The sequence below is a fragment of the Myotis nattereri genome (genome assembly GCF_964212035.1).
Source record: "Myotis nattereri genome assembly, chromosome: 5".
Classification (NCBI taxonomy): Eukaryota; Metazoa; Chordata; class Mammalia; order Chiroptera; family Vespertilionidae; genus Myotis; species Myotis nattereri.
The window spans coordinates 57,951,963-57,970,911 of NC_138080.1; the positions used below are offsets into that span (position 1 = coordinate 57,951,963).

General features: G+C 42.4%; 1 protein-coding gene across 1 annotated transcript in view; it reads left to right on the forward strand.

The window, feature by feature from the left end:
- SLC10A7 (solute carrier family 10 member 7) overlaps positions 1–18,949 on the forward strand; it is a 197,121-nt gene that overhangs the window by 144,038 nt on the left and 34,134 nt on the right. Inside the window, exons 6-7 of the mRNA XM_081092840.1 lie at positions 4,751–4,786; positions 16,298–16,381. Coding sequence (XP_080948966.1) covers positions 4,751–4,786; positions 16,298–16,381 — 120 coding nt within the window. The remainder of the gene's footprint in view (positions 1–4,750; positions 4,787–16,297; positions 16,382–18,949) is intronic.

Here is an 18,949-nt window from a genome sequence, read left to right on the forward strand (position 1 = left end):
GTGGCTTGCGAGCCGCCGTTTGCCGACCACTGCCCTACGGATCTCTGGCAAAGGTTCAGCCATCACACCCACAGAGCAAGAAGAGAGACAGTCAAAGGGTGTCAGACATCAGATGAGGACTGGACCAGGGTAGGTCTGAGATCCTTTGCAAAACTGAGACTCTGTCATTCTGTAGACCTTGAGTTATTGCCTTTTAATTAAAAACTTAAAGCACCTTTCCTAAGGCTTGACATTCAATATCCTGGAGACGAAAGCCTAAGGCAGCCGTGGGCAAACTACGGCCCACGGGCGGCCCGTTTGAAATGAATAAAACTATTGAAAAAAAAGACCGTACCCTTTTATGTAATGATGTTTACTTTGAATTTATATTAGTTCACACAAACACTCCATCCATGCTTTTGTTCCCGGCCTCCAGCCCAGTTTAAGAACTCATTGTGGCCCTCAGAGTCAAAAAGTTTGCCCACCCCTGGTAGGAGTCGGTTTTAGTATCTGTGTGATCACAGTAGTTGGTGTAGCAAAACCTTTTGTTAATACTCAGTGGCTAGAGCATTGGTCAGCTCACGGAAGAGTCTGGGGTTCTATTCCCGGTAAAGGGAGCATACCTGGGTTGCACGGTGCAATCCCTGGCCCAGGTCCGGGTGAGTGCAGGAGGCAACCAATCAATGTGTGTCTCTCACGTTGATGTTTCTCCCTTCCTCTCTTCCTCCTCCTTTCCCTCCACTCCCTAAAAATCAATGGAAAAAAATATCCTTAGGTGAGGATTAACAACAAGAAAAATATTATAATTCACTTCAGTTTTGCCTTTTTACAAGTCCTGCTGTTGAGAGAAGTACATTCACAGTTTTGTTGTTTTGGTTGTTACTTAGGAGTTTGTGGTAAGGGGGTCTTGGGTTTGTATTTTAATGGACTAAATCTCGGTGTCTCAGATTTGATGCTTTTCCCCTCTCCACTAAAGTCATTGAAATATATTCACCCAGTCATTCACATCAGAGGTGTAAATGGTTTTTCTGAAGGTTTTTTAAGAGACAGTCAAAGCCCATCACTTTGTGACTTGAATTCTTCAGGTATTTCGATCAGAAAGCTTAACAAACCCTCCCAACTGCAAGGATGCTAAAACTATGTTTTGACCTTGACTCTGCCCCGGGGGGCGAGGGGGGGGGGGTATTGACATCTTTTGCTAGAAGTAGTGCTCATCCACCACATCTTGGTTTTAGCCATTGGTGTAGAATTTACTTGGGAAAGAGAAAGGAGAAGCAATCAAATTGAGCCTTCAGAGTGTGAGGGAAAATAACAAGTTTATATGACTTTGCAGCTCCCAATGGTTGTTGCTGCTATAGTTTAAATTTTTAGGTCACCTTTTTTGTCATTGATATTTGCAAAAACCTGACTTAAAAAGTACATCAGCCATGTCACACAAAGGCTTATTTCTCCATTTGTTTCATGTCATCAAAAAGACATAACAAGTATAAAGCTCCTCTCAGGTTTAGTCTTAAAATATAACCCTGAGGAAACGGTAAGATTGCAAAGATTTTACTTACACCACTCAGGACCCCAGCCTCTGGAGTCGAGAAGCTAAAGATTGAATTTCCAGCATTGCCTCCTTTTATTTCACTCAGTATCTTTGAGTCTCAGTTTCCTTCCCTAGCAGGTGGAGAAATGATAGTACCTAGCTCATAGGGTTGTTGTGAAGATTATATAATGTAACAGACACTAACCAGTGGTTCTCAACCTTCCTAATGCCACGATCCTTTAATACAGTTCCTCATGTTGTGGTGACCCCCAACCATAAAATTATTTTCATTGCTACTTCATAACTGTAATTTTGCTACTGTTATGAATCGTAATGTAAATATCTGATATGCTATATGTGTTTTCCGATGGTCGTGACCTACAGGTTGAGAACCGCGCAAGCCCTCAGACATCTTAAGTTCCTCATAAATGTTAGCTATTATTATTCTAGTACTAATTCTAATGGCTTCACCAAACCTTAATTATGGAGCTATTGTCCGGATTAATGACATCGTGGCCAAATCATTCCCTTACACAGCTGCAAAGCAGGTTTCGGCATTGTGTAACAATTCATTCTTAGCTAATGAACTTGAACAGCCGTTTTTGAGAAAATAATGAGGAATCTTGAATCTAGAATTAGAAAATGCATCCTATTTGCCAGGAACTTTTCAGGAACAAATATCTAACTATTTTAGGAACAAATATCCTAAGCCCTTGGGAGAACTGCAAAGAACCTACTGTGTGTTGGTGACTATACACTTGAAATGTCCGGGCAGGAAGAACTGCAGATCATAGTGCTTTGCCTCCCAGAATAAGGTCCTGTCTAAGAATCGGTTGTCAACTAGAGACCAAGGTCGTACAGCAACTGATCACTGCCTGCATGCCTCAGTGGGACTCTAGAAAACTGCACTGGCCACTCAGATGTCCTCCCCGGGGACCAGGGGTGCAGTGGAGTCAGTTCTGGGTTGGGAGTTGGACAAAGCAGGCTTGAGTCCAGGCTTTGCCATTTATTTTCTGTGTGACTTTGGTCTGGTTGCTTGGCTTTTCTCAACCCTAGTTTCCTCATCTGTGAAATGCGGCTATTTTATAACCTAACTCCTTCAAGAGGTCAAATTGTAAATGTGCATAAAAGTGCTGAAGCCAAAAGCCATTAATAGTACTGGTATTACTACTATTACTAATACCATGCCACTATTGCAAAGGAAAATAAATGGGAACAGGAAGAACATGGGTCCCTGTGTACTACATATGACACCAGTATGACTCCTCAAACACAAGGCAAATATCCTCAGAGTGGTGATGAGACTCAACCTTCTTCCTGGCTGAAAATCCTTATCCTGTGACAGATATACTACCTGTGTCTCAGTAGTATTATTAACGTATTGATAATCCAAAATTCACGGTAATATGTTTCTATTCTATTTTTTATCTGAATTTAAGTGAGTTGACAACAGAAAAACTGGTTAGGTTATAAACTAAGTCATATCCGTTGTCCATATACTAAATTATTTACCAACTCATTACACCCTCGCTTTAAGTTCTTCATTCGTTCGCCATTTGTTGATCAGATCCCAAACTCCCTCTCCTGACCTGCAAGGCCTTTGGTGATCTGGTCTCTGGCTCTTCCACTTGATGCTTTCTTCTCACCCTGCTCAACTTTTCATAGTTTTGTGGATGCCCTTCCCTCTTCCTGAAATATCCTTACCCCTGTCTGCTGGATCCGTTTCCATTAATTCTTATAATTAATGGAACAATGCCTGGCCTATAAGTGGACATTCAATAAATGTTTAAACAAATTGACTTGAAATCCGATGGCTCCTACATAGACTGAAACAAGCTAGTATTTTTGTTTCCACTTGGCCTTGTAAAGTCTGGAATTCCTACTAAAGTCTGAATATATTCCACATCATCGAAAGGCAATAGCTCTTATAAATTATTTTGCACATGTAGCTCTCCTAAATGTGCCAGTGAGAACCTGTTTCATAGACACTAATGGAGTTGATAAGCCACAATATACGTTTTAGTAAACAAATAGGTTAAATATATAGTATAAATTAAAATGCTATATTCCCTATTGTCCATTGCAAAAGTTTGCACAATCAAGAAGCATGTGTTCTATCATTTAACAACAAAACAGGCATATATGTGAATATTCACATGAGTATACTCCTAAGAAAGTCATGATAGCAATGTTCACATAAGATAGGCCAGCCCCTCTGGGGCCACGTCCAAAGGATTGTAGTAGCTAATGACAAAAGGACTTCCTACAGGACTTCTTTCCCAAAAGTAATGCAGCAGTACCGTCCATAGATCCTGGGCAGAGTATACTCTCTGTCTGTCTGCCTGTCTCCCTTCTCTCTCACACACATGCACACGGACTCTTTGGGATTTTAAAGTTCCAAGTAGAATTCATTAATAAAAATATGAAATGTGTTTTGTTTTATAAATCATAGTGAAGTGTGGAGAGATAAAGGAAGAACGAAGGGGCGAATAATCATCTCCTGCTTTCCACTAAAACCTGTCAGTTCACTTCCAACTCAAACACCTGGTTTAAAAGATTTATCTACAAGAAACCTAAAAGTTTGTATCCTGCCTCATCGACAACAGCCTCAAACTGTTCCTTGTCATCTCAGAAAACAAATCTTTTGCTCCTTCCTGCCTAGGGGAGGCCGAGGGACGGAGGTGGTCCTGTGTGGCCGAATTAGATGAAAGCCTTGCCTTCCACCATGGAGACATGGAGTCTAATCAGGCGAAATGAGTTCTGAGATCCCAGCTCATTTCCTAGGGGAGATCAGTTCGCATTACAAAATCACGGCATCTCATTCATCACAACTGACTCGGTCTTTGCTCAGGAGAGAACCCCAACTGGGACGAAACCACCTGTCTTCCCTTGCAGAGAGGCACTTTATCTGAGGTAGAGCTGAAAGCCTGGGAGTGAGAAAGCTTGCCAGCTTCCACCCGAGTGATACACCTGCAACGTGGAAGGCAACTTAAGTTTTGCAAAGGAAGACGAGTTCAAGGAAGATTGGTGGTTGTGGTTTTAAAGATGCCAGATACAAATAATTGTAACAGAGATACTATGGCATTATGGTGGAGAGAGCCAAGATTGGGGCTCCCTCTTCTTTATCTCCTAGGTTTTATTAAAGGATAAGCATTTCCATGCATCAGAGTTTAAAATGGCAAAGAAAGTGTGCTGATTTCTATGCTGATAAATGATCATCATCTCTTTTATTTCTTTCAGGGCATTGTTATAACACCCCTGCTACTGCTGCTTTTTGTGAGTATTTTGATGTTGTCTTTAATATCTTTTATTAAAAGCCATCTACAATCCTTGAAGAAAGGCCATTAAAATAGAATTGAAATTTGAATCACTTTGTATGATTTTGCATCACATTTTGAACTGTTCTCCCATTTGAGCTGTACCAAGTAATAACATGTGGACCCAAAGGATCTCTGTAGCCTCATGATCCAAGGCCAGTGTCAGGGCCCAGTTATTAAGCCTCCAACTCCTGGCCAAGTCATGAATTACTAGAAATTAGTGACCTGTGACTAGGTCACAAATGTACTGCTCTTTCCATTAGTAAAAACAAAGTGATTGCTAGTGGCCCAGTATTTGATAGAAAGAGTCTTGGACCCAGAACCAGAGGAAGCTTAGGTTCCAAGGCTGACAATAACCGGCTTCCCCACTTTGGGGAATACTGCCTCAATTTCTTCATCTGTAGAATGGGAAGCAATATTACCTACCCCAGTGTGCCTCCCAGGAATAATGAAATGTGCTTTAGAAATAAAATAAAAAATACAAGCTACTGATTAACTAAACAAAAATTGTACAGAAAATAAGAAATGCTAATTAGCTGTCTTATTTCTTTTGGTACTAAGCATATGAGAAATTAGGTGAAAAATTATAATAGAAATTAATGTTATCTCATGCTGAGAAAAGCATATGTAATCATGAGTGATACCTAAAATATTTTATGAACTGTGCATTTTTCATACACACATCTCCCAAATATAAATCACTCCACTGATCACTGCAATGGAGGGGGTGTGTTTCTGGGAGTGAAATGTAGCTGTTTAACTAGCACTGTTTGTCAGTGAATTAAAACTATGGGGAAAATTTATTTAATTATAGGGTAATTACCCAAGTTGGAATTCAATTAGAGTAATAGAGTGAGGGACTTCATTTCTTACAAGCTGTGCAGGAAGTGGAGGGGGAGAGATACTACTAAACAGTTGGATTCTGCATCATTCATGAAAGACATTAACTATAAGTACGAAGGCCCAGCCTTCCCTTCCCTTTTCTTTTCTCCTGAACTGCTAGCTTCCTTCTGACCAGGTTAGAGGAGTCCAATAATCAGATTACTTCTCTGAGCATAACAAACCTCATTCATTTGGACTTCACCAGTTCAGAATTTGCAGCGAGTCCACTTGAAACTGAAGTGAATATTGATTTGCATTTGTTTGAAATACAAGACTTGGTATGTACCTAACCGCTCACCAGATGTGAGGGCCTGGGATCATCCCCGGTGTTGTTTCCGGACAAGGGCACAGCTTCCCAGGAGCATCCCCTGCATGCACAGCACAGGCCAGCCTGCAGTGGACCAGAGGACTAGTACAGAGCCAGGTGTCTGGTTAGTGTATAGCAAAGGGCTGTGTAGCCCAGGTTTTCTCCACTGCAGAAGAATAAAGAGTGGCATCTCTAACTCATGTGACTCTTAAGAAAATCTGGGGGAAATCATAGCTGCAGCTACAGGGCTGAGACCTAGGGTAGCACTTTTGAGAATCTCAGAGGCTGGAATTTCTGGGGCCCCATTTCGGCTCATGACTAAAGAACTAGAGGAGTACTTTCCCCCTCTCCTTCCCATCTCCACGCCATAGAGATTTTCTCCATGGATTAATAATATGGCATCATACTATTGCAAGCTTCCGCCCTCTCTTGGACCCACAGACTTGTGAGCTTTAGTTGGTTCAGCATTTTAAAATAATAGAACATCAAGAGTAGTGAAAGAAACGCCAAGACCCTGAACTTTAAAAAGTGTAATGTTTCCCCCTGAGCTACCTGGGCTGTCCCAATAGGTTGTCACAGGCATCATCACCCAACATTGATAGACACTTTTACTATGTTCTATGACTTTAACTCGCATGCACAGTATATAGCACTTTTGTCTCTTTAGGTTGTCATGCAATTTACAAACAATGGGCATTGCTTAAACACTTGGGTTACCAGGCCTCATTTCCTGAGCAGGAAAAAAACCCGAGCAACTTAAAATATGATCACATTCCATAAAAGATGTAGTGTTGTTGTTTTTATCAACACCCCTGTTATGAGTTAAGTTGTATCCCTCAAAAAGACATGCTGAAGGTCTAACCCGCGGTACCCCAGGATGTGACCTTATATGAAAATAGGCTTATTGCAGGTGTAATTAGTTTAGGTGAAGTCATATTGGTGTAGGGTGGCCCTTACTGCAATATGACTGGTATCCTTATAAGAAGAGAAGCCAGAGGCACACAGAGAGAATGCACGTCAGGTGGAGCAGAGAAGGAGTGTTGGGTCTACAACTCTAGGAACACCAAGGGTTGCTGGCAAACTTCAGAAGGAAGAGGAGATGAGGAAGGATCCTCCCCTACAGATTCCACAGGGAGCATGACCTCATTGACCTCAGACTTAATAGCTTCCAGAACTGTGAAACAATGTATTTCTGTGTACCCAGTTTGTGGTGTTGTCCTATATAATAAAAGGCTAATATGCAAATTGACCGAATGGCGGAACGACTGGTTGCTATGACACGCACTGACCACCAGGGGGCAGATGCTCAATTAGGAGCGCTAAGGATGTCTGACTGCTAGAGGGCACAGGCTGGGCTAAGGGACCACCGCACCCCCCCTCAAGTGTATGAATTTTGTGCACTGGGCCTCTAGTGTTAAAGAAGAAACTAAAACAACACCTGGAAATTGAATTGTCTTTTTTTTTTTAATAATATCTTGAAAGGGAGTGAGTTCTCATTCACAAAGGGAGAGTGTGGCCTCCTAAGCACAGAGTTCACCCATAATAATGGGAGAGGGAGAGGCAGAATAACTTTTATTGAGTAGATATAGTGGGAACTTATTACATAATCCCATGTGAAGAGCATGACTACCTTTAGAGGTAGGTATTATCCTCACTTTATATGAGAAAACTTAGGTTCAAAGAGTTTTTGTAACTTGGTTTGGACTGCACAACTAGTAAAGAGCACAAGCATTTTCACTCAGGGTCTGCCTCCCCGAGGGCCCCTTCCAGGTGATACTCACACAGCACACCTCCCAGGAGACAGTAGTTTTAAGACATATGATCAGCGCTCAATTACTACTTCTTGAATATTTTTATTCTGGGTAACACAGGAAAGACTAAACAAGAACAAGGCATCATTATTGCCTTGAACAAACTTCAAGTTTATTTGGGTAAACAAGAATAAAGAATAATGAAGACATTTAGAGGAAAAATTAACCGCTACGCTGTGTTATTCAGACTGAGTTGCAGAGGAGTTCATGGGGTCATGGAGAGAGATCTGGGACCAGCCTTGAGGCTGCAGTCATGATTAGTTTTCCTAGTAAACAGCTACCCGTGATAAAAAATAATTTTTCAACTTCTGATCCATCAATAGGTACAGCCATTACTGTCACATACAGCACTCTACTTGTCATATATTCCCAATGATGATTGCATAATTGGTAGTCACATGTATATAATGATAACAAAACACTTAAAGAGAAGCTATTCATTTAATTGGCCCAAATGTTTTATTCCTGTACTAAGGACCGTTTGTTTCTAAAGCAAGTGAAGACCGATATTCTCTTGAACCTGCGAGTAGCTTATCTTCTGTGTGTGTAAAGCGCACAGAAATGGTTATCACACAGGGAGAACTTTGTGAGGCAAAATAACCTGGAGTCTTTGGTAAATACCCCTGCTGGGGCTCCCCCCGCTCAACCCCCACCAGACTTTTGAATCCTAAAGGGCCAGGAGGAGCACCTGGTACACCATTTCCAAATGCTCTAGCTAAAAGTGACATTGATGTACTCCCTTCTCTTTTAAGGACCACTGTCCCGGAGGCCAGCTCCCCTATTGGTCTGGGACTTCTCAGGCTCCTCTGAAGGGAGGGAGGCAGTGACTGGGTGGGCTCAGGCACAGGGCTGCCTAAACCACACTTTCCCTGCCTCTAGCTCCTCCCAGCACCAGCTGCTGGGCTCCCTGAGCAGGCAGGGTCTGCTCTGCACAGCATGAGGAGGACACTGTGTCCTTGCACCACCCTTGCTGAAGGTCCCCACACTTAGAGCACTCTTCCCGGGGGAGCTTCAGCATCTGCTCCAGTTAAGGGACTGTTTAGTTAGCAACAGTAGGCACTTGGTTCCTGAACCAAGCTCATATTGACAAGACCAAATCCTGTGGTCAGGGGATTAGAAGCAAAGATTGTTTCCAGGTGCTGGGAGTATCCCTGCCCCAGCCCTCCAGGTCCCCAAAGCCCATCTCCCCACAGCTTTCCTCTGTGCGCTGTGAGAAGCCAACTTACCATTCATTTGGGTGCGATTTGAATAACCAGAACTTACAGTTGTACATTGGGCCTTCAGTTATGGAAGGTAATCTTTTCATTTTAGGTTTTAAATTAGCCTATAACAACAAGACATGTTTTACATATTTTTTATCTTTGAAAAATCAATTGAAGCTTGTTTTGCTTGTTCCTTCCCAGAGAAGGAAACACCATGCACCTAGAGTAAAAAAGATCCTTTCCCAACTAAATGCATGCCTTCCAGGTAGTGACCCAGCTTTAGTGTGATACGTGCAGCTGAATCAGAATCAACCACATTCTTCACAATCATGTTCTTAATTTTAATAGAAATAAAAGTCATTTTGACACTGAGCCTGTCAGCTGGTGTAAACTTAACTCATCTGTGTGTGGAAGGAATCGATGTCGTTGCATGTGTCCCTGGAGAGAAGGAGCAGCTGGGTGAAAGAAAGGCTCAACTGGAGTTTCTGGGGAAAGATGGAAACCTAAAAGGGTTTGGGGGCTGGGGACCAGGGACACTCCTCGTTGGCTTCCCTCTGTGAAGGAAAGGAGACTGGTACAGGAGAGTATGTCTGTCTGTGAGTATGTCTGTCTTCTCCCCCTCCCCCCAAGACGGCTCCATGGGTGACGGGTGACGGGTGATGGGTGACGGGTGATGGGTGATGGGCAGGATAAGGGTAGGCACTGGACAGGAAGTGAACAAGTCCTATTCTGTGTCTCAAGCAACGTCTTTCCATTTCCTCACAAAAGAGATTTAACACCCGTCATTCCACTGTATACACTATAAATATCTATCCTTATTTTTCCCTGAATGTGGTGCTAATGAAAGCGAAGACCAGTCATCAAGGGTGAATTATTTAATGCAATAATGTTTTAATCGCTGAGAAGAGGCACACATAGTGGAGACGCCTGTGGCTAATGGATTTCCCTGGTAGGAGATAAAAGGCTGATTACACAGCAGAGCAAGGGAAGACCTGGTGCATTAATGACAATTTACAGGTCAGCTCACTTACAGGAGAGATTTAAAACGCACCATCTGTTTTCTAACTGGAGGTTGATACGTATGATTTTTACGGACAGTCAACGTCCCTTCGTCAAGAATTGGTACTTGTTTGTCTTTGTGTGTCTTGTTAGTTTGGCCCCATAATATTTTACTGACTGGACCCCCAGATTCTTTCCAAATCAAATTGTTTCTGAATTGAATGGATTGATAGCGGCCAACCCTGCTTCCATTCGGCCTTTTTCTGCCAAGTTCAAGTCCTAATGCCCAGAAGACATCATTATATGTGCTGGATTAACTCTGACGAAGCTACCCTCGAACTAGTCTTGTATCACTGTGGGAGCATTGAGAAAATGCCACTCAAATAATTTTCTGGACCCTGTGGTTGAATTTGGGAACCCCAGTTGAGAAAGGCTGTACCATCAACCCCTATGGATTGAGTGCCTCCACACACCCCCATTTTTTCTTTCTTTTCCTCCTCTTCTTGCTTCTGCCTGTCTTCAGTTCCCCATCCCATCTCCATGCACCCCAGCTCCCAACCCCCACATAGTAATGCACTTCCCCTTCTTCTCCCACAGGGGCAGGAAAGGGGGAGCCCACTCCTGCTCCCTTACCCGTTTCACTGCTCCTTACCCTCTGTAATGAACATGCAGTAGAGTATAGCATGAAGTTAGAGACTGTGGAGCGACACTTACAGGTTTGGATCCTGGCTCTGACACTTTTAGCTATGGTGACCTTGACCAAGTCTGTTCTGTGCCACTCTTACCTCATGAAAATTGGGGTACTGATAAGACCTACCTCGGGGAGTTGCAGTATTAAATTATTCAACACACATTAAGCATTCAGAGCAGTGTCCGGCACATAGAACGTGCACAATCTTGCTGCCATTAGTATAATTAGGACAGTTGTGTGGGAGGCCAGCCCACCACTCCTTGCCTGGGCCTGTGAATTCAGCAGGGCCTTGTAAGATGCCTGAACTTGGAAGAATGGGAAGGAAAGAAAACGTTGCCAGGCCTCTTTTTCTACCTATGTTTCGTGGTCATTCATTAGGCACCTGCTATGTACTGGATTAGTGGTTCTCAAAGTTAGAACCCCAGCTCTGCAGCACCAGCCTTTCCTCCTCCCCAGATGTTCTGAAGGTGGGGCCAAGTAGTCTCTGTTTTAACAAACCCAACAGATGCTTCTGATGTGCTGGTGTAAGAACCAGTACCCCAGATGTAAAAACATAGCCACTCTGCTGGGCTGGGGAATGTGAACTTGAGTAAGACCCTGTCCCTGGCCTTCAGGAGCACACAGACTCCTTGGACAAACAGACTTGCAAACAAGAGCAACCAAGGGTGCTGAGAGGTCCAGTGGACACACAGAGCCACAAAGGACGGGGTGACATTTTGAGAGGAGGGTTTGGAAAGGATTCCTAAAGAAGAAATGCTTGAACTGAGTCTTAGAAAGAAACTAGAACTCTTCTCGTTCTCAGTGAGGAGGGGGAGGACATTCATTGGAAGATGATGGGTGGACCCCACACAAAACTCAACTTTTCAACCTAGAGAGGAAGAGTTTCTGCTTAGTGCATGGCTGCATCCCCAGCACCTAGGCATGCCGTGGTGACACCAGGAATGAACACAAAGCTCCTAAATTCCACATGTTTAATTTTCACTGAATCACTTCTTTTCAGCATAAGATATTAAATCAACAAACCTACCTGTGAGTTTCTGCTTCACAGCACTCTATTCCTGAAAGAAATTAACTGATGACTGGGTTGTTTAAGACACTGTGCCTTAGCACAGGTTGGCAGCATGAGGCAGGTTACCACTAAAGCTATGCTACCTCAGTAGCTCAGTGAGGCCCAGAGCACTTGCTTGGCACAAGATGTTTCTGAACCTGCAAGTCTGTCCAAGTGTGCGAATTATGGATGCTTCTCATAAACACACTGGTCTTCACAACAGGAACCATGACAGGTTCCTCATTAAAGTGTGATGAGCTGAGTACCCCAGACAGCGTGCTTCCTTCTGCTTTAGTTAAGGTCAGCTCTGCATGCGGAACGGCTGGGTCTCGGGCTCTTCCAGGCATGCTCTCAGGAGCCACCCTGTGCCAGCCGCTCGCTCTTCTTTCTTCTGGATGCCAGGCATGCTTCACAGTGTCAGAAACTTCCCCAAGGGCCCCTCTGCATCTCCACACTGACCCCAAGACCCGCCTCGTGGCCAATTTGAAAGATAGGACTTGTGCCAAATTAGAGCCCCGCACTGAGGTTCCCTTCCTCTCAGAGCCACTTCTGAGGGAGCCCTCCTGCGGGATTGCCTCCCAGCATCCCTGCGGACCCAGCCTGGCTTTGTGTAACCTGTTAATGACATCTCTGGCTAGCATGCTCTGGCCTCTGATCTGACAAAGCCTCAGAGGAGGGTGGCTCTAACCCGTGTTCCTCATCCAGTGCATCTAAGATCATAGGCACCGTAGAGGACAGAGGGACCTGGAGACCATGGCAACCGCCTCTCACCCGTAGCCCTCTCCACTGTCTCCAAGGAGCAGGAAGCTTCCAGACACTGACCGTGCAAATGGTGAATGGAAGTTAGAACACATGGCATTCTTAAAACTGAAGTTGAAATGGGTTTTCCTTTACTTCTCTGATGCTAGATTTGATCTTTTAGATCAGGGGTGGGGAACCTTTTTTTTGCAAAGGGCCATTTGGATATTTATAAATGTCATTCGAGGCCATACAAGATTATCAACTTAAAAATTAGCCTGCTATATTTGGTTAAATATTTAACCCCTAATGCCTTGGCAGGGCCAGACCAAATGATTTCACGGGCCTTGTACGGCCCTTGGACCAGATGTCCCCCACCCCTGTTTTAGATCAGTGGTTGCCAACCTTTCAGATCTCACGGACCACTAGTGGTCCTCGGACCAGCCATTGGCGACTGCTGTTTTAGATAGAATCGGGAAATAACCCCCCAAATTGACTTAGTAAATGAAGCCACAATTTTCCTTTTTTCTCCATGTGACCTCTGAGTTTACTGCTGGGAGGAATGCTTTATGGCTAAGCAATCAGCCTTCCCAGGATGGGAGAGCTTTGTCACGGGGCGGATGTGGCTGAAGGGTGGCTCGCGTGTGCTTTAGAAGCAGAGCCCATTTCCTGTCCCACAGCGGCGACTGGAGCTGTTAGTTGTCAGTCACTTCCTGCTGAGCCTCGGTTTACACATCCTTAAAAAGAGGCATGGAATGGGCTACGGTCTCCCCCAGGGTTAAGCTTCTGTCAGTGTTAGGTCTCCTCCGAAGCAGCAGTAAGGATCTGAGGAGGAGGCAGGGAGAGCTGAGGGCGGAGAACAGGCCACCCTCGGTCTGCTCCACACACTCACACAGAGGCACGCTCACAGAGACACAATCACACACACTCAGAGACACACACTCAGAGACACACACTCAGAGACACACACTCACACGGAGACACAATCACAGAGACACACACACTCGCACAGAGACACACTCACAGAGACACAATCACATACACTCAGAGACACACTCAGAGACACACACGCACACAGAGACACACTCACACGGAGACACAATCACAGATACACAGAGAACACATTCACACACAGACACACTCATAGACACACACAGAGACACACTCACAGAGACACAATCACACACACTCAGAGACACACACTCAGAGACACACACTCACACGGACACACAATCACAGATACTCACACAGAGAACACACTCACACGGACACACAATCACAGATACTCACACAGAGAACACACTCACAGACACACTCTCTCTCACACACACACACACACACATTCACATCCTTCTTCACATGGCTCTCGTCATGACTGTATCCCCTTTGTGTCTAGGTGCACATATGAATTAGTTGTGTTACTAGTGATAAATAAGCAGAGGAAAAAAATATCATGTGAGTTTTATAATATCATATGATAATATTTTATATATACGTCAGTTTTGTGTTTTTTTAACTTTAGGAAAAAATGGATATGGTTTTGAATAAGAGTCTCATTTTTTAGCACGTCATGTTTACACATTACTTCATTTCTTTGTTCTGTTTACTTATCCGCAGACACATTCTCTGTGCCAGTTACTGGGTTAGGCACAGGGATGGCAGAGGGACGATCGCTTGTGACGTGGTTATTCATTAAAATACCTTGAAAGTTTGACTTAATAAAGTTGAGATAGAAAGAGGAGCAGGGCCATGTAAGATCATCCATGAGCTTCCAGACAAGAATCATCACCTTTTAACACATTGTATGCGGGAAACGTGTTTACACGTTTTACGTATTTATACGTTCTACCAGTGTAGTAAAGCGTGGGACACAATACGTTTTTTATAGACTAGCGGTAGAATGCGGTAACGTATAAATACGTAAACTAAAGTTATCGTAATTTTACTGAACGTTGCCATTTGCGCAAAAAATTAGCAAAAATGGCCCACGCCACCTGTTAGCGCACGAAAAAAACTACCCGCAAACAATGTGTTAATAGACAGTTATTGCCCTGACTACTACTGGCCCTCTCCGAACATTGTAAACCTATGGATAGACCATTGAGCTGGATGTTTTGAACTTGAAAACTTTGTTCTTTAAAGTGTATTTTTTCTGTTCATCCAGTGCTTCAATTTCCTATAAGATATGTTTTTCTTTATTTCAGTCCTTGCCCCAAGGGCATCCTTGGAATTGATATTGGTGAAGAGAATATATTTGTTAAGTACAAGTACCTTGTGCCTCCAGGACACTGCTGCTCCGAAATGGTCTGAAATTAGTTTTTACTACTCTGGCTTTGCATTAAAAGAAACCTCTAACAGCCATGTAGCATTTACTACATCAGGAATCCTACCTGCTCCTCACCAGTCCCACGTTCCCTACTTCCCTCTCTTCATTTCGTGAGTGCGTCTCGGTCAGGGAGGAAAGGGCTACAGTTTATGAGTTAAACCAGTGGCTAGTGGTCAGTGTTGAAGGGGGTGTTGAATGAGTGCCAGCACCAATGGGCAGGACATACATTCTTGGCCTTTTGAATGCATCTCAATTGGGCTGGCGATAGGTTGTAGAACTTGATAAACTACTCCAGGGTAGAGAAAAGTTTTGGTGAGTTAGTTCACCCCGAAACCGGTGAAAACATTGATCCCACATTTCATCCTGAGCTACTGACTTCATTGATCTAAAGATTTGATTTGTTTTCTTTAACATTCTGTGTCCTCAGTCATCACCATCTCAATGTATTTTACAAAAATGATTTTTCCAAAAGGTATTTCCAAGTTTAACTAAATGCAGGTAACTATGGAAGTTGAGGTTTGGTCTGCAGGGGGAGGGTGACAGCAAGTTCCAAGGGCCAGGGAACTCATTAGTAATGGTTTGAGAGAATGTGATGGCAAAGGGAGTTATGAGAGAGATAAACATCTATGGAACAGGTTAGTATTTTGTCAGGTTTGAAAACCAGAAGGAGATTTGAAAAACATTCAAGTTCATAGGAAGACAGCAGTTCTTGGTGGTTAAGGCTAATGTGAGGGTGCAACTGTGTTTGTAGACAAACTCCATCTTGTGCTGCTGGCTCTTATGAAGCTGAGAATGCAGTAATTAGCAAAGAAAGAGCCAAAAAATGAGGAAGAGTTTAAAAAAATAGGATTTATGAACAGTACTAAGACATACACATCTAGGAGAGGTATACTGACATTTTAAATTGAAAATTAAGTTATGTTCAGTAGTTCCCATTTGCTAGACTTTGTGTAAGAAAAAAAAAAATTAAAGACTATGAGGCTCATTGCCTTTGATTTGAAGGAGTTAGAAAGTTAGAAAATATTTCACTTTCATAACTAAAATCATCACCTTGATAAGAGAATAAGATATACTTGTTTGTTTTAGGTAGGTGATAGGTGAAATGGTAATCACATAAACTATGATTATAGGTGAAATATCATGCCATAGAATTATAGACACTATGAACACAGAATCACTTTATTTTTCAGAATTGGATTTCATAATAAGCTATCTCAGTTAATTGTAAAACAATAGTTATTGTTTGTCCTCAAACTTAGTGTCCCAATAAAAATTGTATACTAAACTACTTAGCAGTCTATTTTGTGTTAAATTTTAAAAAATTTTAAATAACTTCATATGCTCTTTGTAGCTACCAAAATTTTGGTGTATTATGAGAGAATTATTTTTTGCATGATTTGTCTAACAGCACTATTTGCTCACTGGTTCCAAGTAACTCTGACTCCTCTTATATTATTGTTTAACAGCTCGGCTCATCCTCTTCGGTGCCTTTTACATCTATTTTTTCTCAGCTTTCTGTGACGGTTGTGGTGCCTCTCATTATTGGACAGGTAAGGTCTCCAATTCCATCTGCTCTTTTCTTTATAGATCAAATTGTGAATTCTTAAAAAAAAGATTGTGAATTCTTACAAAATGTCAGGACAATTGAGAAAAAGAGGACAAGACAGTTAAATGAAAATACAAGACTGTGCAACGTAGGTTTTATCAATCACAATATTCTCATCGTTTTATTTTTTTAGTTAATATCAATGTGCTTTACAGATAGCTATAGATAGGAACACCTGCCCAGAATCTTGATTTTTTTTTTTAACATTTATTATCCCTTCTTTAGAGCTATGCAGCTAGCTTGAAACATTTAGCAAACCGATACCTTGTTCTGTGACCTCCGGTAAGGTCTCGGCATTTGGGGCTGTTGCTGGGAGCAAGCATCTGTCTTTGGCTGCTCAGAGCCTCCTCCAGCAGCAGGTATCCTATTTGTGATCGTGTAGTTAGTAAAATAAACACTTAATTCTATAAGCTCTTACATTGGATCCTAGAAAATTTACTTTCCTTTACCATTCTTACTGAATTGGACAATAGAATAAATTCGTACAAATTAATTTCTTATAACAAGGTCATAATAACCACGTAATTTAATTATAAGATATAGGTTTTAAAACAAGGTTGTTTTTCTACTCACAGGTAGCCACAGTAAAGAACAACAGAATTTTATGTGCTACTAAATGAATGAGTTTTAGGAAAGAATATATTTGGATGATTAAGGGCATAGACATGGGTTTAAGAACAAGTAGGTTCTAGACTTAGTTCTACCTCTTGTTTTCTGTGCGACCTTTGGCAAATCATTTGATCTCCTTAGTTCCAGATTCACAACTTATTAAATTGCATATTAATAATAACACCCATCTTAAAAGGTATTCAAAGAAATAGGGATGCGTATAAAGGTTTTGTCATTAAAGAGCCTGACACAGGTAAGTACTCCATAGCAGCTGTCATCACCATCACTATCAAATTCCCTACAAATACTACACAGAAGGCAACTCTTTGAAATATTAACTATAAAAATGGTGTATGTATAGACATGTAGCATTTACAAGCTACCTTGGGTTAGGGTCCCTGGGAAACAGACACTGAGGCCAAGGTTTCCATGCGGGGAAGTACCCCAGGGCTCAACACCTTCGGGAGAGTGAAGAAAGGACGGGATGAGGAGGAGGTGAACTGTGATGCAGTCCTGCGGTGGCCTCAACACGTCCCAGGGGTGCCCTGGAGCTGGGAGGACCCCTCAGACTGTCCTGCCTATCCTGATGCTCCTGTCCCTCCCACTCCCCATGGGAGGTGTGGCCTTGGGGGAATCTGCTCGCTCAGCAGAACTCCCAAAGGAGCTCAACTGAGATCTTTCAGCCAAACAAGCAGCCCATTCCCGAAGGGATGGAACTGGGTGGCTCATCACAGCATCCGCTATACAGGCACTGATCTTTTTGTTTTATTTTAATTTTATACTTAGAAAAGGGACTGAATTTAGGATAAGGGGGAAGAATTTTAAAGCACTCAAAAATATAATTTAATTAAATATGACTGATACTTGAACAGTGCTGATCACAGAACAGGAACCTGAATAAATATTATTTCCCCCATCTACCTCTCAGACTTATTTGCCACATTTCCTGCACTCTAGCCTTCCTGGATTTTTCTCAATTCCTGCTTAATTTTTCTGTTTAGAGGGTCTTTCTACCCACCGTACCACCCCAGCTCATTGTTCATTGACTCTTTAATTCATATCTCCTTTGAACCACCTATCTGATTTCCTGATTATCTGTATTGCAGCACCTCGTTTGATTCCTTTCTTGTCCTTTTTCACGACTTTCTTATCATTTGTTTCCCTGTTAACTGTGTGCCTCCTTGATTAGACGGTAATGAGTAGAGGAACCATATTTGTTTTGCTTACCATTACATGCCCAGAGCATAGGCCCCCAGTACGTATGTGCTGAATGAATGAATGAGGGAGGGAGGGAGGGAGGGAATGAGTGAGAGCTCTATGATCAGTGAGGGAAATGCTGTGTCTTACAGAGACATAACAATACCTACCTGCCCTCCTCAGATCTAGACAGTTTACACCGTGGATAGTATTAGTTTAAACCCATATTTATTTTCTTGGTTCTGAAAATAATTTCACATACCAGCCAGGCGCATATATTTTTCTCTTAGTGGATCTTGGAAATGTGTCTGTTAATAATAAATGTGTGGCTTAAAACATATGGACAAAGAAAATATCTTTGTCAGTCATTCAACTGTTGTTGTTTTTTTTTAATGCAGATGGTTATATTATTTATATAATTAAGAATATTTAACCAAAGAGAATAATGAATTGTTAAATTTATTGTCCTTTACATGCTCAGTAGTAAAGTTATTAAAGTAAATTATAAAGTAGTAAAGGTAGCCCAAAGTAGTGTAAGTGGTTTTTTAAAAGTACTCTAGATATCAAAGTGCCTATATTTACATCTACCGCCCCCTCCTGTAATCTAGGATAACAGTCACACCCCAGCCTCCACCTGTAGAAACCACCTTGCCTCCTGCCTCCCCTACATCCTTCCTTCCATCCAGGAAGGCAGTGCCCCCATTTC